The sequence below is a fragment of the Guillardia theta genome, assembly GCF_000315625.1.
Source record: "Guillardia theta CCMP2712 unplaced genomic scaffold GUITHscaffold_29, whole genome shotgun sequence".
NCBI classification, from domain to species: Eukaryota; class Cryptophyceae; order Pyrenomonadales; family Geminigeraceae; genus Guillardia; species Guillardia theta.
In genome coordinates this window covers 110,602-129,900 of record NW_005434645.1, presented here as the reverse complement: position 1 = coordinate 129,900, position 19,299 = coordinate 110,602, and the positions used below count along the sequence as shown (strand labels likewise).

Sequence of the window (19,299 nt, the reverse complement as noted above, 5' to 3'; positions counted from 1 at the left end):
AGCTGGTAATGCCAGACTCAACTCGAGCGTGCAGGAGAACGTGGAGCACTTGTACGCGAGTTTGAGGTCCATCTACAAGAGGTTATCGGGCCCTTCTGTGAAATTCTTCACTGAACGGTTGCCTTCATGCCATGATCAGGTCCTTCCTTCCGCTCGAGGAACACTACAGCTTCGCCGATTTCTTCTCGGCCTCCATGTCCGACACAGACATCGAGGTCGTGCTGTCCGAGTTATTATCACAGCGCGTCCTCATCGTAGCGCAGGCAAAGCCGTTCGTGCTGCTGATCGGGCAGTACTCGGTCGGGAAGACGACATTCATCAACCACCTCCTCGGAAATCCTCCCACCGGATATCCTGGATCCAACGTGGGGCCAGAGCCGACCACTGATCGCTTCATGGTCAGTGTGGCAAGGTGTGGGCAAGGGACTGACTGACTGACCAAGGCGATCATGCATGGGAAGGAGGAAAGGGTCATTCCAGGCACTTGAGCTGGCTCCTTACCAGCTGCTCTCTGATGTGCCGAGCAGGGAACGCCGTAGCTGTGAGCCCTGGGAAACCCTTCCGAGGGCTGCAGACGTTTGGGAATTCGTTTCTGCAGAAGTTCCAGTGTGCTGAGACCAACGCTGAGATCCTCGAGTCGATGACGCTCATGTACGATGGTGATGTTGGAGATGCTGAATGACAACCCTGTCCTTGCTGCAGCGACACCCCTGGCGTGCTGTCAGGAGAGAAGCAGAGGATCGGGAGGAACTACGACATGGCGGAGGTAAGCTGCATTCGCTCCCCCTCCCCCCTGCTCTCAGGCTCAACCCTCGTGCAGGTTTGCCGGTGGTTTGCAGATCGGTCTGACTTGATCCTCATCCTCTTCGATGCCCACAAGGCACTGAGGAGGCCGCGGGGTGTGTAGAGGGGAGATTGACGAGCTTTGCGTTCTCAGCTTGACATATCCGACGAGTTGAAGATCGTCATTGAGAGCCTGTCAGGAAATGACGACAAGGTGGGAGCTCTTGCTCGCCCGATCCTACTCCTCCTTGTGCGCCGGCTTCCCTCGGATCCTCCTCCCACTCTGTCCTCCTCCTCATCCCTGCCATCCGCCTGCTCCCCCCTGCCATCCTCCTCCTCCTTACCCTCGCCTCTCCCCTCCTCTTCCTCCCTCGATTCTTGCTGATGTATCCGCAGATTCGCATCGTCCTTAACAAGGCGGATCAGGTGACGTCATCACCTGCTACCGCCTCCCCTCACTCGAGCAGGTCAACCCACAACAGCTGATGAGGGTGTACGGAGCCCTCATGTGGTCCCTTGGAAAGGTGCGGAGGGGAGGGGGAGGAGAGAGGGAAGAGGGAGAAGAGGAAGGAAGAGGCAATGGGCATGAGCGTTGGAGTGGGAGGAGGAGAAACTGGGTCAATTCTCACAAGCCTCTGCAGGTCTTCAGGACGCCGGAAGTTACCAGAGTGAGGAAGAGGAGGAGGGAGAGCAGGAGATAGAGGAAGACGAGGACGAGGATGAGGACGAGGATGAGGAAGGGGAAGAGGTAGAGAAAACTGCTGACTGGATCCAAAGGTCTACATCTCTACCTTCTGGGACAAGCCGTTTGCTGTGAGTGGTCAGGACGTGCTGCAGAATGGCAATGATGGTGAAAGCGCAGGATGCTGGAAAGGAATCAGCAGCGCTGTTCGAGCGCGAAAAGGTTCAGTTCTCCGATTCCCTACCCTGCCGTGAATCATAAGGAGGAAGGAGATGTGGGGGGGGGGGGAGTAAGAGGAGGAGCATGTGAGGGAGGGGGGGGAAAGAGAGTTTAGAAGAGGGAGACGGTGAAGAGAAGCAGGGAGGAAGGAACCAGTTTTTGAATTCTACATGCAGGCAGATCTCTTCCGCGACCTCCGGGACATCCCAAAGAACGCAGCCATCCGCAGGTCAGCACTGCTTGCCAAGCAGGAATTCAGCTGAACGTGCCTGCTCCAGAGTGAACGAGCTGGTCAAGAGAGCGAGGACGGCGAAGGTCCACGCTCTCGTTTGTGCCTGCCTGCGCAAGGTGAGGAGGAGGAGGAAGAGGAGAACAATTCCTGGCCGCGGGCTGGCTGTTTGCTGATTGTTTTGAATCCACAGATGATGCCTGCAATGTTTGGCAAGGTATGGGGGAGAGGAGGTGATTGAAGGAAAATGGAAGCGCTTAGCGCTTCGAGCATCTCACATTTTTCCTCTCTTGCTGCCTTTGTTGTCTAACGTCAATGTTTTTCTGCTCTCCTCTTCCCTCCTTGCGTCCATTTGTTGTGCTCCTTCAAGTCTCTTGCTGCTCAAACCTCCTGACCTCCTCTGCCTGCAGGAGAAAAGGCAGAAGGAGCTGCTCCGAAATCTCGAGATTATCTTCCAGGTAGGAAGGCAACGCCTGTTGCAACTGTATTACCTTCGTCCTTTTCCGTCTCCTCTCTCTCTTCTACTCTACTTTCTTCTCTTCCTCTCTTCCTCTCTCCCTCTCTCCCTCTCTTCCTCTCTCCCTCTCTCCTCTCTCCTCTCTCCTGTCCCCTACCTTGTTTCTCCTCGCTCTCCCTCCTTCCTCCTTCACCCCTCCTTCCTTCTATCTCCTCTCTGCTATCTTTCTGTTCATTCAAACTTCCTCTCGTTTGCACCATCTTGTTCCCTCCCCTCTTCCTCTCTGCTTCCGGTCTTCTCATCGCATCCATTCCCACCGCACCCATCCCTCCGGATCGACGTTCCTTCTCCCTCCCGATCTCACCCTCCTCCAGGCAGTGGCTCAGGAGCATGGGATATCGCCAGGAGACTTTCCCAAGGTTCTCTCAGCTGCGGGGATCAGACGCTTATCCTGCTGCAGGCGGACGTTTACAGGGAGCGTCTGACGCGATGGACGGGGACAGGGAGGTGAGGACGAGAATAGGAAGATGGAGCAGGAGCAGGAGGGGCAGGGGCAGGGGCAGGGGCAGGAGCAGGAGCAGGAGCAGGAGCGGGGGCGGCAGGACCAGGACCAGGACCAGGACCAGGGGAAATCATAGGGAAAGGAGGAGGGGAGGACATGGCGAAGAAGTCACGTGCCAGCGCTGATCTGTTGCTGCAGGACGTTGGCGAACCTCCCGAAGTTAAACCGAGAGCTGGTGATTCCATCGTTTCACCTGGGCTCCCTTCCTCTCCTTGTTCTGTCCTCCCTTACTCTCCTTGTTCTGTCCTCCCTTCCTCTCCTTCTGTTCTGTCCTCTGCTCCTTCCTCCCTTCCTCTCCTTCTGTTCTGTCCTCTGCTCCTTCCTGCCTGGCTCTACCACACTTCCCTCGCTGTGCCAGTTCCCACCTCCCTCCTATCTCTATAACTCTCCCTCCTCTCTGTGCCACTTTCACTCTTTTCTCCTCTCCCTCTCCCTCTCCCTCTCCCTGTGTCGACGCCCCCGCTGAGCCACCAAGTCAGATCAAGAAATTGGATGATTGCCTCGCCTACGAGATTCCTTCCTTGCTCCGCCCGCTCGCTGTCAATCAGGTTGACTTGGCTTCAATGCCAACCCTAAACCCCTACTCTCTCCTCTTCTACTCCTTCTCCGCTTCTTCTCCTCTTCTCCTCCTCTTCTTCCTCTCCTTCTCTTCCCCTCCTCCTCTTTCTCTCCTCTTTCTCTGCTCCTGCTGCTGCTGCTGCTCATCCTCATCCTCCTCCCCCTCATTCTCTTCCTGCTCCTCCTCCTCAAGGCTCCATAGGATCATCTCAAGTTTCTCGAGAAGTCTCAGTCATACGCGACCTCGCCGGCGTTCCAGCCAGCTGGTCAGTCAACTTTTGCGTCTAATGAATGACGGTGACGAACTTTTACAGCAGGAGGAGGCGGAGACGATGATGAAGCAACGGTACCCTCCTCTGGCCCCCGCTTCCCGCCCCGTCCCTCTTCCTCTTCCTTCTCCTCCCTCAGTGCTCCCCTGCTCTGTCCTGAGGACTCCCTCCCTCTCCTGCTGATGTCTCCGTCGCTCCCCATCAGATCATCGCCATGGTGAAGGCGGCGATCGGCGATCAGGATGTGGTAGGAGCTGCGGTTGTGCCCTGTCATGGCTGACCTCTTGCAGGAGCATGCAGCATCATCTGCAGGGTCGCATGGTACCTCTTGCTCCTCCTCGCCCTCGCACCTCCGTCCTCTCGCCTCGCTCTCCTCCATCCTCCCCGTCTCTCTCCCTCTTGTCTTTCTATCTCGTCCTGCCTCCTCGTCCTCCTCTCCTCTTCTCAACATCGCGCAGGGGGGTATCATAGCACGCCTGTCGCTCCTGTCGCTCCTCCCTCGCGCATCGCTGCCCCGGTGAGCAGGAAGGTTTGCTGTTCCACCCTGATGCCTGGTCAGACGCAGGAAGTGGCTCCTCCTCGATCCATCCCTCCGGCTCCTCCCATGCGCACACCTCCTCCTCTCCCCCCGCAGAAGTCCAACCGCGTGCGCGTCTTGCATGCCTACAAGGCATCGAGCGAGGGCGAGCTGACGATCAACAAGGCAGGGGAGAGGAGGAGAGGCTGTGCTGGCGCTGACCTGAGCGGCAGGGAGACGAGATTGAAGTGTTGGAGGAGGATCAGACGGGATGGTGGAAGGGGTGAGCAGAGAGCAGGAAGCAGCGCTGATCTTGACGTGCCTAGCAGGATGCTGCATGGACAGGAGGGATGGTTCCCTTACAATTACGTGGAGAAGATCTGAGGGAGATGCGATATCGGGAACGAGGAGGAAGATGGGGATGAGGAGGGGGAAAGTGAAAAGAGGATGTAGAAGTGCTGGAGGAGGAGAGGTGGAAGGATTGGGGTGGATTTTGGAGGAGGGAGGAGGGAGGAGGGAGGGGGGAAGGGAGAGCGACAGGAAAAACTCTACAACATCACATGTGTAAAACCTCAAAGAATATTGACCCTCCTCTCGCCGCTACAGCGAGGGGCTCCTGCGGAGAATCTCCTTCCTCCTCGCTACCTGCCGCCTGAGAAAATCTTTGATAGCGATCGCGTGATGGAGGAACTGAATCTCCTGCACGCGCCGCGCGTGAACGCGTTTGAGATTGTCGGGGATCAGCGAGGGGAGGCGCCAAAAGAGCATCACGGTGACCACATCCTCGAACGTGACTGAGGACAGGCGGTAAGGAGAAGCAGCGGTGTCAAGAAAGGAGGATATACGGTAGAGGACGAGGGGGGAGAGGGGAAGACGGTAGAGGAGGAGGGGGGAGAGGGAAAGACGGTAGAGGAGGAGGGGGGAGAGGGAAAGACGGTAGAGCAGGAGGGGGGAGAGGGAAAGACGGTAGAGGAGGAGGGGGGAGAGGGAAAGACTGCAAAGGAGAAGAGAGGATGCGGGAGAGGTGCAAACGGGGTGAGCAGGATCATACGAAAGGCAATGGAGTAGAGCAGGAGAAAAAGCGACAGAACGGGAAAGAGGATGAGAATGAGGAAGGCAGGCAGGCAGGAAGTGGAGGAGGAGAGGGAAGGAGAGGAGGAGCTACCTTCAGTGCAATCATCCCTGCCATCGAACCAAGTCCGGACCTTGGAGACGAAGAGGCCGATGCGGCTGAGAGGGATGGCACTCTTGTCTCTGAACTCCCTGTCCCCCCTCCTCTCTCGCAGCAGCAGGTTGAACTCTGCCCGGACCAGCCTCGCTGCTGCTTTGTCCAGCCTCCCAAACTTTGCATCTCCCTCCTGCGACGTCCGGAATCCGAGAGGACGAGGAAAGGCCTTCATGAGCACAAGCGTGTCCTCGGGGTCGAACATCTCGTCAGCGTTGCTGAACCTGAGGAAAATCTCGTGAAGCTCCTCCACCTGCCGCAGGATCACGCTCATGCCGAAAAACAAGCGAGGAGAGGAGAGGAGAGGAGAGGAGAGGAGAGGAGAGGAGAGGAGAGGAGAGGAGAGGAGAGGAGAGGAGAGGAGAGGAGAGGAGAGGAGAGGAGAGGAGAGGAGAGGAGAGGAGAGGAGAGGAGAGGAGAGGAGAGGAGAGGAGAGGAGAGGAGAGGAGAGAGCGGGTGGTCGAAATGGTCCCACCTGCCGCACGGAAGGTCCCGTAGACCACTCCGCATCCTCCACATGTGACGCGTCCTCAGTAATGTAAGAGAAGTTCTGGAGGATCATTCCGATGATGAGGTTGAGGAGCGAAGCCTCGCATACCAGCTTGAAGCCGATGTAGAACAAGTCCGACAGCCATGCGGAAGCTCCGCAGTCCCCGAAGGACAGGTCCTTCCCCTCGTAGCCGTAGACGTGGGCCGAGTCGAAGATCGGGGTGCAGGAGGGAGCCTGGACCTTGGAGTCCTCCAGCAGCTCCTGCCACTCGTCCCCTCGCAGGATCTGCAGGCAGGTCATCAGAGCCTGGGGGAAGCTCTCGAAGTTTGCGGTCGGGCCCAGTCGGCGACCAGCTCGGGTGATGCCGAAGAGCTGGACGCCGAGGGAGGCGAACATGACTAGGATGAGGAAGATGAGGGCGGAGATGCTGGCGAGCTGAGGGAGCGACTTCAACAGAGTCTGCAGGATCTGATCGACGGGTCCGAGGATGCACATGACCTGGATGATGCGGAGGAGGCGGAACGACTTGCCGAACTCCATGAATTCTCTGCTCCCCGACGCGTAGCCGATGCTGAGGCCGAGGGTGACGATGAGGTCGAAGACGCGGAAGATGTCGTGGAAGAAGTGGCGGAAGCCGAAGCCGAGGAAGGAGAGGAGGACCTCGACGAGGAGTTGGACGTAGAAGAAGAGGTTCTGTGTGGCCATCATGCGGTTGAAGGAAGGAGACGAGTCGGCATGCTGCGTTGACATGAAGACGACGTTGATGGCGATGCAGGAGATGGAGAAAGTCTTGTACCACTTGGACCGCAGCAGGTCGTAGATCATGACCCTCCAGGGCTCTCGGGGAAGGAGGGCAGCGATGACCTTGGTCTTCCTCTCGCTCACGAGCCGATGGCAGCGGCGGAAGATGCTGTCCACCTTGTCAGACCCTCTGTTGGCGTAAAAGCCGTCGACGACGAAGCCAACGAAGAGGTTCCAGATGAAGAAGGAGCCGACGAGGACGTAGACTTCGTAGTATAGCCCGTAGTAGGTCGAGTTGTTCGTGCTCGGGCTCTGGTCACGGGTCGTGACGTCCATACTGGCCTGGAGGGTTCCGGTGTACTTGAGGGTTGTGACCTTGAACAGAGAGATCATGGCGGACGCGATGCTGTCGAAGTTGTGCTGGTAGTTGACCCAGGCCCGAGGTTGGAGAAACAACTGGTCCTTGTTCAGTATCATCCCGCTACACTCTGCCTTCCCTGCCGGGTAGCTCACGTCGTAGGCGTTGCAGGAGTAGAATCGGTTGCCGAACAGCCCTCTCCCGATCACTCCGAAGCTGAACAGGATGGTGCAGAGGAAGATGAGGACGTAGAAGGTCGGGATAAGAGCAGAGAGGAGAGCATTTGTGATCGTTCTCATCCCTCTGTTCTTTTTCACAAGGCGGAGGGGGCGGAGGATACGCATGATCCTCAGAGACTTCGCCGAGTTCATCGACGACATGCTTGCAAGGTCGTCCATCCACGAGAGGAGGAGCACGAGCAGGTCAACGAGGTTCCAGCCCGATCTCAGATACGCATTGCTCTCGAGCAGCAGCCCGGACACCATGATCCGCACGACAAACTCAAGCGTGAAAACAATGGTTGTCGCCAGGTTCAGCATGCTCATCGTCTTCGGCGAGATCAGAACTGTCTCGTGTGGGATGTCGTCGTAGGGCGGCGTCAGGCAGAGCAGCACGCAGCTCACAACGATGGTGAGGTACACGATCCAGTCAAAGATGAAGGAGTTGCCGAACCTGATGAAAATTTCCTCACGGTCCAATCCGAGGAGAGGAGGAAGAGGACGCGATCTGCGTACTTCTGGTCTTTGAGGTGCACCTTTGGGTTCGCCAGGGACGCCATATTGATAAGAATGCGAGTGGACAAGCCCGTCTTGAGCATTGCCGCGGATGCCTCGCTCCCCCCTGAAGACTTCTTCTCCTTCGCCTTCTCCTTCAACTCCTTGTCCCCCTTGTCTGCCAAGTTCGCCTTGGCGAAGATGTTTGTCAGCAGGAAGGAGGCGTGCGAGTCCGTTCGAGTCAGGTTGCTCGCAGACACCCGAGGCTGCATGGCCTTGAGCGACTCCTGGAGGTTCGACTGATAGTTGGCAAACTGCTTCCTCATCCACTGAAGGTTCTTCCCGTCCTCGATGCTCGAGATGGTCTCGGCAAAGTTGAAGTTCTCGATGACGACGGAGACAAAGAGGTTCACGAGAACTATGTTGCTCATGAGCAGCAGGACAATGAAGAATATCGCTGCTGCAAACTTCCCTGCGAAACCATCCTTGGACGCCATTGCGCTGTACAGCACGCCGGACCAAGAGTCCCCCGTGAAGATCTGGAAGACTGTAAGGAAGCCGATCTCGAAGGAGGAGAAGTTTGATCGGGTGATATCGTTCATGGAGTCGCGGAATAGAAACCTTCCTGTCACAGTGAAGCAGAGGATCCAGATGAAGCAGAAGATGCAGAGGTTGATCACTGCAGGAACTCCCTTCACTGCTGAGTTGATGAGCCCCTGTAGCACAGGGACGTATCTGTACAGGCGGAAGATGCGAATGCATTGCAAGCGGATCAGAAAATTCCAGTTCGCCCCCAGGCCGATGATCCCAAGGAGTGAAAGGAGAGCCTCGGAAACGAGGACGATGATGATGGCTACTTCACTCTCCCCCATCATTCGGTTCATCACGAAAGCTTGGAAGAAGACATCAAAGACATAGACTGCCTGGCATGTCGAATAGATCACCACAAACGACAACGGCATCTTCGAGAGAGAGGTCTCGTCGTCCATCGCAAGGAAGATGGTCTGTAGAGCGATGATAGAGGACAAGAAGAGCTGGTAGTAAGAGCTCTGCTGCAAGAGCAGAGCCCGATCTTTGAAGACATTCCACCCCGGAGTTGAACAGCAGGCTTCTTGCTTGATGTCCACCCTCTGTTCAGAGATAGGGATCTGCGCCTTGGGCGACTCAACGGATATCGTCATCTGGGCTGTCTCAGTAGTTGCGGGGAGGCTTTCCTGAAGAAAATTCTTGTCGGACTGAGGCCCGTCCACCACCTTCTCAAGTATCTGTCTGCGGAGTCTCGCTGTCAGTAGAAGGTCACACATGCAGGGGTTTTCTTACTCTGGGGCAACTTGGGACGTTCTTGTCTTCTCTTCTTCTCTGACTCGCTGGAAGGTTCCCGTCACGATCGCGATGAACATCCCGAGAAGCATCCAAGAGCAGGTGATGGTGATGGCCGGATACAGCAGGAACGTCAAGAACCTGACATAGTACTCGCTCTCGTAGCTGAACCACATGATGTCATAGGCTGAGTCTGCGATCACCCATTGGAGAACCGCCAGGAGTGCGGATCCGACGTTGTCAAAGTGCGCGTATCCGAACTGATTCTGCAAGAACGCTCGCGTGAGCGCTGCTTCTAACCCACAAGCATGACTCTCTGCCCGCTGAACTCACCGGCGGGTATCCCACGATCGTGCACATCTGCTTTACTTGCTCGCCTCTTCTGTGCCTTGCGAGCTTAACGGCATCTTGTCACGCGGCAAGAAAGAGAGAGAAAAGGATCATTTGCACCTGGCACGTGTGTCGTCGACCTAGGTAATCTTTTGGAAAGTCCTCGCTGTCGAACGAAATGATATCGCACAGCTCGAAGTAGGGATATCCTCCTGGTACTGACACGTTCCAGCTCGATCTCAGCGGATCTCTTTCCCATTGGAATGGCAGCGAACAAGAAGACGACCATGGTGAGCTGTAGGACTGACAAGGTTGGCTAAGGTACTCCATTGAGACACACCTTCGCTTGAAGGAACTCTGATAGACAGACATGCCGAGCAAGCTGTCAAAGGTAGAGAATAAACAAAAAGTTCAACATAGAGGACGAGGAGCGTCCTACCTGTATGTCAACATGAAGAAGAACAGAATGGAGCAGACGGTGAACATCTGGACCAGTGCGACTTCCAAGGTCGTCACGATGTGCTTGACGTACGAGAGAGCCTGGAAGCGGGAAAGGAGCTTGAAGAGCCGCAGCAGCCTGAACGATCGCAATACAAAGACCTTCCATCTGTGAGGCTAGTCAGTCTAAGAAACATTCGACAAGCAATGATCTCCACCCAAGAGAAGTGAGGCAGAAACCGAGAAGAGCTGTGGACAGTAGAGAGAGCTCCAGCTTGTTGTACACATCCTTGATCCAGGTCTTGAAACCTTTGGCAGATATTCCCACAAAAACTTCAATCCCTTGTATTCCAACACAGAGATCATCAAAAATGTACAGGGTGTGGAATACTGCACTGTTCCTGTAATCTCCCGTGTACAGTTCTGCCATGATCGTAACTCCCAAACAATTTAGCATGGACATGGAAAAAACGAAAAAACTCCATGCAAAGCTGCTGTCCAGCTGGATGCAGACTTGGCGTAACTTGTATGCCAAACCATAAGGCTGGGCAGTGCAAAAACACAACTGTGGAGGTATCCCAACGCTTCTGTGCGGCTGCTCTTCATCATCTTCGTCAATGGCTGGGAACGAAGGGCCAGGTTGATCATCGGCGAGACCAGGATCGACATGATAACCATTTCTGTTCTCATGACAACCATTACCATCCTCATGATAACCATTACCGTTCTCATGGCGTTCGCTCAGGACTGTAACATCAAGGTCATGGCTATTTTCATCTCCGATTAATTCTTCGAGAGTGTCGTGGATCTCGCTCTTGTCCATTATCATCTCTCAGTAGAAGATGGAGTTGTTTGCAAATCTTCTCTCATCGTTGTGCTTGTTGTGAGAATATTATTGGAACTGCAAGCCTGCGTGGTCGGATCGAAAGGTACAGAGTCATTTCAACTACTTACACAAGTAGGCGCGAAGCCATGGACTCAATCGTCTTCACGGCGTTTGGATACTACAATGTACATAACGAGATCACTGCGCGCATCTTGGTCCACCTCATCTTCCGAATGAAAGGACAGATGCCAAACCGTGTAAGATCGACCTGGAGCAAAAGACGTTCAGAAGCATTGCCAAAAAGTACTCTATTCCGAGTCGGTTGACTCTCCCCTGGCGAGTTGCTGATCCCCCTCTCCCTCCTGAACCATCCTTACCACTGACTCATCGACTGTCCGATCCTTCTTGCACCCTCCAGCTCCTCTCCTCTCCACCATCACTCTCTCTCCCCCTCCCTTCCTCTCCGCCATTCCTGCCATACATCTCATCGAACAACTGACCCTCAATACCCCAACAAACAACCCACCCCTACATTCCCTTTCTCCACCACCCACCCTCTCGAAGTAAAACTTCTTGGTGGAGGGCAGGACCCCCGGATATTCGGGACCCACCCTCAAACTTCTCAAGAGATAGAGACCCTGTGCTTATAGTAAAACCACCCTACCTTTGATTAGAAATAGTCTCAACGAGCAACCCCCACCCCACCTTTTGAGTGCCACCCACCTACCATTTATACAGTCCCCAAATGCAACCCTACCCCTTTGCAAGCTCCTCCCCCACTCACTATCACTGATGTACCTACCCCCCTAATGATAAGGCCTGCTTTTCCCCCACCCACCTATCTTTGTACCCACCCGCCCTATACCTTTTGCACCTCGGACTACCCCTATCACCCTAAGTAAAAATACCCCACCCCTGGTACTCCACGGCGAAAGGAACCTCCCTTGTCAAATCTTTGCAGTGATCTCCTCCAATTTCAACCACCCCACCCCTTCGTGTGAACACCCCAATTCTAAAACTACCCCTTCCATTCAGCATATGTAAGGTACTTTTGGGGGGTGGGTGTGGTCAACCTACTACATAAATTGGCCATCTTCAACGACCCACCCTGCTATCTCGGTTCACCCCACCACTGAGTCTCTTCACTTTAGATAGTAATGATGGGGTAGGGGTACTTTCCCCCTCTCGGCCAGTCGTAGGACAATGGCGTTGTTCTTCACACTCATGCCCTTGTGGCGGCACATGGTGCCAGGGCAGAGGATAGCGTAGGAGGAGGAGGAGGAGGAGGAGGAGGAGGAGGAGGAGGAGGAGGAGGAGGAGGAGGAGCTCTTTATCTCCCGGCTGGCCGACCTCCCTCTGGCCTCAACTGCAAACTTCAACACTTAGTTTCCTTCCCTGACCATTGTGACCTGCGATACTCTGCTTCCTTTCTTCACAAGTCAATCACTTGGATGTTGTTAGTTCAACTATCCTCCCGTCACCTGCAACAGGAGTGATAGCACCATGTCTGAATCTCGTCGTCTTGCCGTGTGTTCACTTCCGACATCATCATGGGCCTATTAGTAATGACATATACGATCATGGCAAGTTCTTGTACTACAGTCAATCACTCGATAAAGGTTTTGAGCACGTCCATTGAAGAAAGTAAACCTGCCATTTGGATGAAACACATGCGAGTGTAGTCTTGCTCATCGGCACCTCGCAGAAATTGAAAAATCAGTTAATATGAGGGAGGGTGCGAACTCTGGGGAAATCGGGGGGTGGGGTAGTAGGATCGCAATGGAGGATCCTTGTAGGGGGCAGGGTAGGGCGGGCATGGTGTGTTGTATGCAAGAGAAGTTCAGCTCTCATGCTTGTGGGAGCAGTTACAGTAGAGGATGCGGTTTCACATCAGGACCAGAGTCCCTCCTGTCTTGCCTTGGGCATGGCGATGACGCTGTGGATGTTCACAGGAGGCACTTGCCATGTCGGCGAGATGTATCGTGCCAAGGATCAGGTCTTGGAGAGGTCTTTCTCCTGTGCCTCTCAGGATGTCTGCTAAGAATCCGATGAACAGCTCTGATGCAGACACGGCGGAGGATGTGCTCTGGGAGTCAGGAGGAGCTACAGGCAACCTTGCGGTCTCGCAATGCTTTCCCTCACTTGCTGCTGAAAGGCTTTCCTTGAGTCCAGTGCGAACGTGACACGATGCGCGCACCTCTCAGCTTTCGTCCAGACTCTTGAGTTACACGGGATGAGGCGGGTGGACCCCATGGTGAGAGAGGCTGCCGTGCAGGACCTGCTGCTTCTGACGGCTCCTCCTGCCTCGCTGGCAGGACCGGAGACATCTGCATCCCCTCGTCATTCCCGTAGCTGTCAGCCCGACATCAGGATCTCATACTTGCATGCTCCGGATGCCCAGCGCCTCCAAGGTGCATCTCACCCTCTCGTCCCTACTTGCTCTGACGCCGAGCGTCCTCCTTATCCTCCTTGCAGGGGGACATGCTTCCTATCGTGGAGACAACCGGGCAGACCGGGCTGAGACTGGTGGCTCCGAACACACGATCGGTCTTAACGTCCTGCTGTCCTGTGCGAACGGCTGAAGGAGCTCCGCAGTACCTCATGAGACTCGCGGTGGAAGCAGACGAGTCTGCGGGTGATGTTCGCAAGATTGGGGTGTGACTGGGATCGATGACGCGCGTGCAGATGAAGGGAAGAAGTCAGCGGTGATCGAGGCAGCGAACAGCGCGGGAGAGCTGTACAAGGTATCTCTATCTCACTCGATCCCGTATCTTCTCCAACCTGTCGGCAATGCAGAGGGGCGAAAAGAAAGAAAAATCCCCCAGCCTGTCGTAAGCCTATCACGTCTCATGCGGAGTAGCGACCTGACGTGCTAGGCAGGTTGACCAAGTACATCTTGTCCAAGGTTCCTGTCTGTGCTGTCACAGGGCGTCGCGTCCCTGAGCATGCAGCAGGTTGGAGCATTCCCAGACCTCTACGAGGAACTCGCGCTTCACCACCTCGAGCGCGGTGATCAGACGGCAGCGCTGGTGGCTGCAGAACGCTCTGCGAAGATTCAACATGGGTGCTCCTGCCGCTGGGCCTTACCTAGCTCCGTGCGCATGTGACATGCTGTCTGGTGTCAGCTGGGGAAGCGGGTATCGTTTCCAGGCTCTGCTGTACACAAAGGTATGCCTCGTCGAGCTCCAGTAGAGCTCAGCTGAGCCAGCCCGTGCAGCTGGGGAGAGAGAAGGAGGCGAAAGATGCTGCGAAGCTGGCGCTGATGATGCCGTTGTGGTTGAGAAGCTTGCTGGGCTGTGGCTCTAGAGCTGACAAGCTGCAGGACTCTGGGAGAGCAAGTGGAGGAGGTGTCACGGCAGGTGGATCTGCTCCCTTCCTCTGCCGCCTGTGCGTGACTGGGGCCAAGGCGGGCGAGGCAGATGTGAAGGCCTTCAAGCAGAAGATTGCGGAGATGTCCAAGAGCACGAGAACAATCGAGATGAGCCAGGCATGCCATGTACCGCCGCTGCTGCCTGCCTGATCCTGTAGCGCCAGGGCCACCCGTTGGAAAAGGCGAAAGAGGAGGCGATGTTGGAGCGGGCTGATGATGTGAGCTGAACAACAGAGAACAACCCAATCGCTGATGTGAACTTTGGCTAGATCATGAATGAAGTCTGTTTGGGAACATACAAGGTAAGCCACGTGCTCGGCGACGTGCTCGGGGTGACTTTTCGTCCCTCACAGGGATGGGACGATGTCCGAAGTCAGCTGGCAGAGATCTACATGGGAGGAGGCAGGATGGACCTCGCCAGCTTCGTGCAAGCGCACTCGGAGCGGTAGCGCTGTTGAGGTCTTGAGTAAAGTAAGCAAGTTGAATGAGCAAGTGAGGCAACTGCCGCATGCGGAAGTCGCTGTTGTAAGAGGATTTATATCTTATTGCCGTCGAATTACAATGACGTGAACATGAAGCAAGACTCGAAGGTTTCAAGTCAGAGCACTCACACGAGCTACGTGACGGATGACGAGGGTCGGTCAGCGAGAGTGACTACGCCCGGCAAGTGAACAAGGACACGACGAGAGATATCGCCATGACTGAACGAGCCATCCACGAGACCTCATGCACTCCACACGCCGACGAGGATGAAGCAGACGGCTTCGCTACCGTAGCATCTTGGTTGGCAGAGGACTGAGGCTGCGCGGTTGATGCTGGTTGAGGAGGAGGCGAGTAAACCCGGGAAAGCTCCGAGACGTTCAGGTCGTTAGGCACGCATGACGCCAAGGCATCCGAGTAAACGCGCTTGCACTGGCTCACGTTGCAGGCCTGTATGACACATCTGCCCGAGTCTGCAGTAACCTGCTGCTGGCGTGGATCAGGAGAGCACGGGCAGTCAAAACATGGCACATGCGAGCTTCCAACGACAGAGAACGGTGAGACATACATGGCTGGGACTTGACTGTAGTAGAAGTTTCTAGGAGTAGCAGCCTTCATGCTCGAGATGGTTGCGTCGACATTCCCAGACGTCAAGGCATCGTACAAGTCTCGATTCAGAGTTCCTTCTTGGGACGACCCAGAGCTCTCTGACCGCCATTCGCACTCCTTCGGCATCTGGAAGGAATAGACTTTGGAGGTGTTTCTGCTGTCAACAGCGAAGTCAGTCTCGATGATACCCTCGTAGAGAAGCTGCCACTCTGCAGATGAATCGAAGTTTGCAGCCATTCCTATCAAGTAAGTATACTCCGCTGAGCAGCCGAATTGAATTTGGTACGGATTAGAAAAGTACCAGCTGGCCTGGAAGGAGGAGACAAACACGCCATTCCTGTTTCTCAGGGTGTAGGAAGGAACACCCGTTGATGTAAGTGATGCATAGAAGACTCCAAGCTGCTGGAACGATAGGGGAATGTTGCCATCAAAGAACGTGCTGAAGTTGGTCAGGCCTCCCTCGTGCCAGGTGAGCTTGCAGGCAAGTTGCCACGAGGAAGCCTGCGAGGAGGGTGGGGCCAGTAGGGAGAGCAGGAGGGAGAGCAGCAAGGCAGCAAAGAGCATGGAGCGGCAGTGCGGCGACGATGTAAAGCCTGATACATCCGCGAGTTCCTAGCTCAGAAAACGGACCTCACGAAGCAACAGCGGGAGGGGGTGGTAGAAGGAAGGAAGGGGGGTAGTGGTACGAATACTACCGGGGTAGGGCCGGAGACAACTGCGACTGGCCGCTATCAAGCCCGCCTCAGATAAATATCCGTTTGAAAAGACAGCAATTTTCGGACTGATCTTTCGTTTGCTGTCCTCGTGCTAGGATAGGTTCAAGGAGCCGCAATGGGGAGGGTATCGGTGCTGGTGTGTATGGTGACGGTAGGGGGCTGGATGGTATCAGGGGAGGGAAGAGAAGCGAAGGTGGATGTGACTAAGCAGATCAAGAACGCTAAGCTCGGTAAAGAAGAAGTACAGTGGCAGTGCGGGAGAGGAATGTGCGGAAGGTGGGACGGCATGGCGACCAGGGAAGGGATCGAGAACGAAGAAATGTCAGTCATCAAGAACTACCTCAAAGATGAAGAAGCAAGACTGATTGTGTCCACGATTCGTAAGATCCCAGATAATCAATGGGTACAGATAGACAACAAGAGAGCCAGGGTGTTCGGCAAACACAACGTCACGAAGAGGGCTACAGTTGAGATGGATTACAAGATGCTTGACCTGCAAGGCAAAGAGTTGGTGTGGCTGAGGCAACAGTTGGAGCCTTATTTCACTGATCTCTTTCAAGGAGAAGGCCAGAAGCTGTCTCTCTTCGTGGGGAAGTACTCCCAGGGCTCCTTCGTAACTTCCCATACCGATGGAGGCGTGGTGACCCTGGATGGGAACGACAGGTACGACAGGAAGAGAGCTTTCATCCTCTACCTGAACGAGGAGTGGTCTGCTGAGGACGGGGGTCTCTTCATGGATGAGGAGGACAAGAATCACCCTACGTACTCCCCATCCTGGAACTCGCTGGTGACGTTCAAAGTTCCGAGATGGCACCTTGTTACTCCAGTCACAGCCAACAAGATCCGATGGAGCGTGTACGGCTGGTCCCTTGAAGAGAGAGTAGATATTGGAACGCGCTTCTTTCGATTCTTGCTCGCCAACCCGCTGGTAGCGCTGGTTTGTTGTTCCTGAGCCTTTGTATTGTTATATTGATCGGATGGAACTCTCGGAAACAAAGGGCCGCAAATAACAAGAAAGAATGAGATTCTTTTGAGCAAGACTGTTATCTAGATTGAAGCATTGTTGAATAGAGCACGGGTCACGTGACTGTTTCACATCTTTGTTCTCCAATTTGTGTGCAGCCTACCTGGAGAATCAATGGTTTTTCCTTTGTCTTCCTGTTATTAACAAGGTAGCGAAGACTAGAAACAAGAAAGTACACGTGTTCGATCTATCTTATTGGGCTGCTGTGGGCGTCTGTGGAGGGGTGGGAATTCCTGTCACCACTGACTCTCCTATCGCCCTTCCAGATTGAGGGTTGCCAGGGATCTACCATCAAAAATTTCACAAGGATGGACACGGGAATAGCAAGCTTACCGTCATATCTTCACTAGCAGCTCCTGAATCAATACAGTACCTGTTTGACACAAGCGTCATAGGCAAACAATAAAATTGCAAGAGGGGTTCACCTCAATTCTTTGGAGGTCATCATCGAGTAGCTGTTGTCAAATACCAAGACGTACGTACCAGCCTTCAAGTCTGCCAAAGTGTCCATGACGCAATCCCCCTTGTTTTCGGACTTAGACAGCTCCTTCACCACCTCTCCGGACGTGAAATTGGTCGTGTTGTCCTTGTATGTGTTGGGTTGGAAGTAGAACACACCAAACTTGATGTCTTTGCCTTCTGTGTAAAACTCCCAACCAAGGTAACCTCCCTGCGGAACCTGCACAGCAACCTTGTGAACGTTCCTTGCAGCTACATTCACCGCAGTGAATGCCAATCCACCAGATCCAATGCGCTCTCCGACGTTACACGGGCATGTGCCCCCAAGAAAATCTGGCATGATGTCGGATGGGATTATGGCCTTGAGGTCATCATGCATCCCCTTGTTCGTCATCACCACCTTCTTTCGAGTTCGCTCGTTCAAGACGCCCTTCACGGAATTCCACACACCAGAGAACAGCGTCGGGGCATTGAGGACGAAGATCCTGCTCAGGCTCTCGGGGAATTTCGACTGGCCGATGCTGAAGAGCTGTGCCAGGAGCCTGATGCAAGTCGTGTTGAGATGGCGGGCACCGAAGCCCTTGAGGTCGAACACAAGGATGGCACCCTTCAAGGGCGCGTTGTAAAGAGCGGCTCCATCCAGCGTGGCCTTCATCCCCGCCTCCAGGTGGAAGTGCCACCAATGCCAGATGTCCTCCGACGAGCACTTGTGTAGAATGTCGCTGGGCTGAGCCTGTTGATCCTCCATATCTCGATAGGCTGTCCCATCGAGGTGTAGCCATGCCTTTCCGCATGGGATGTAAGGAAGCACTCGCTTCACTCCCTCGTCATAGATCTCTGGACGCCAGTTCAAGTCTTTCCCATCTTGAAGGGGCTGGTCGCCAATGACCTTCTCCAAGATGAAATCAAGCTTGTGCTGCGACCTGTAGCTGACTATTTCCTGGCATAGCTTGGTCGACGCCGCAACATCCCAGTTCCTCGCTCTCAGCAAGCGACATAGAAAATAATCTTTGCCCCCCATTTTCGCTACCAACTTTTCGCCCACTGGAGTTGTTATCTGATCCTGAATGGACGCAAGAAGCTAAACACATCATTCAGTTGAGGATTTTTCTGTCAAAGATCAGAGGGATTTACCTCATCCATGCATTTGTTTTGTTGTGGACTTGTATTCCCGGGGAATCCCGGGTCAATCGGAATGTTGTTCGCCATGATTCTGTCACGAACCTGGCAAGGAACCTCAAAGATTAGAGAGATTGTCGGTTTGAAATCAGCCACAATACTCGTTTGGAACATGAATATATACGCTTTGCATCATTGATCATGAGAAAACAATGTACATGTCTCTTGCCTCGCTGTTCCGACTGTGTACCTCTAAATCAGCAGCATCGCTTTACTAGTGCTGTTCCGCCCGGAACTGCCTGTCAGACATGGAAGCCAGGTCTTGACACCTACCAACATACCTTCCGGCTCCCTCTGGCCGCAACTCCATCGCAACAACAACCTCTCGTCCATCCTTCTCACTCCTCTCCTCCCATCTCGTCCTTTCCTCTTGTCCTTGGCATTCATAGTACCCCGACTACCTTACTACCCTACCCCTTTGGCCAACTACTACACAATAATGACCCCAGCCCCCATCCATTTGATCACCCCACCCCCTCACATAATATATCACTTTGTAAATTTCACCTCACCCCTGATATCTCCTTCAAGTACCCCAACCATATCCAGCATCACCGCTCTTCATTTTTACCCTACCCCTTCTAGACTAGGACAATTATCTACTACCCCCTGTCACAACGATATCAGCACCCATTGTTGCCCAACCCCTACCCCCCCCCCTGACATTTACACTTGGCACGTCCCCACCCCCGTTTTTAATCGTTTGTAAGTAAAAAAAATGGTTCACGAGAAGTACCCCTATAAT

The 19,299-nt window shown here is 54.3% G+C and overlaps 6 protein-coding genes across 6 annotated transcripts; 3 read left to right on the top strand and 3 right to left on the bottom strand.

The window, feature by feature from the left end:
• Window positions 1–263: 263 nt before the first annotated feature.
• GUITHDRAFT_52547 (hypothetical protein) lies at window positions 264–2,032 on the top strand (the record flags this gene model as incomplete). Its single annotated transcript, XM_005833544.1, has 12 exons — window positions 264–414; window positions 528–651; window positions 703–766; window positions 821–901; window positions 938–997; window positions 1,180–1,209; window positions 1,251–1,307; window positions 1,425–1,451; window positions 1,561–1,596; window positions 1,646–1,687; window positions 1,861–1,913; window positions 1,963–2,032. Coding segments are annotated over 12 exons (795 nt in total), but the record flags the coding sequence as incomplete, so codon positions are not given.
• A 3,420-nt stretch (window positions 2,033–5,452) lies between these two features.
• GUITHDRAFT_107403 (hypothetical protein) lies at window positions 5,453–10,720 on the bottom strand (the record flags this gene model as incomplete). The annotated part of the gene is made up of 9 exons (XM_005833543.1): window positions 5,453–5,481; window positions 5,523–5,754; window positions 5,977–7,762; window positions 7,825–9,072; window positions 9,124–9,389; window positions 9,457–9,530; window positions 9,594–9,835; window positions 9,893–10,060; window positions 10,110–10,720. The coding sequence occupies 9 exons, from the start codon at window positions 10,718–10,720 to the stop codon at window positions 5,453–5,455; spliced, it is 4,656 nt and encodes a 1,551-aa protein (XP_005833600.1).
• Window positions 10,721–12,566: 1,846 nt separating this feature from the next.
• GUITHDRAFT_107402 (hypothetical protein) lies at window positions 12,567–14,536 on the top strand (the record flags this gene model as incomplete). Its single annotated transcript, XM_005833542.1, has 17 exons — window positions 12,567–12,724; window positions 12,774–12,837; window positions 12,873–12,971; window positions 13,033–13,128; window positions 13,193–13,264; window positions 13,313–13,352; window positions 13,403–13,461; window positions 13,514–13,548; window positions 13,598–13,622; window positions 13,672–13,781; window positions 13,843–13,885; window positions 13,935–13,993; window positions 14,040–14,076; window positions 14,124–14,213; window positions 14,252–14,305; window positions 14,357–14,389; window positions 14,441–14,536. The coding sequence occupies 17 exons, from the start codon at window positions 12,567–12,569 to the stop codon at window positions 14,534–14,536; spliced, it is 1,170 nt and encodes a 389-aa protein (XP_005833599.1).
• Window positions 14,537–14,741: 205 nt separating this feature from the next.
• Window positions 14,742–15,740, bottom strand: GUITHDRAFT_138009 (hypothetical protein; the record flags this gene model as incomplete). Its single annotated transcript, XM_005833541.1, has 1 exon — window positions 14,742–15,740. The coding sequence occupies one exon, from the start codon at window positions 15,738–15,740 to the stop codon at window positions 14,742–14,744; it is 999 nt and encodes a 332-aa protein (XP_005833598.1).
• A 267-nt stretch (window positions 15,741–16,007) lies between these two features.
• GUITHDRAFT_107400 (hypothetical protein) lies at window positions 16,008–16,844 on the top strand (the record flags this gene model as incomplete). The annotated part of the gene is made up of 1 exon (XM_005833540.1): window positions 16,008–16,844. The coding sequence occupies one exon, from the start codon at window positions 16,008–16,010 to the stop codon at window positions 16,842–16,844; it is 837 nt and encodes a 278-aa protein (XP_005833597.1).
• Window positions 16,845–17,780: 936 nt separating this feature from the next.
• On the bottom strand, window positions 17,781–18,599 carry GUITHDRAFT_152277 (hypothetical protein; the record flags this gene model as incomplete). The annotated part of the gene is made up of 2 exons (XM_005833539.1): window positions 18,510–18,599; window positions 17,781–18,456 (listed from the first exon to the last, which is right to left on the bottom strand). Coding segments are annotated over exons 1-2 (724 nt in total), but the record flags the coding sequence as incomplete, so codon positions are not given.
• Window positions 18,600–19,299: the final 700 nt, after the last annotated feature.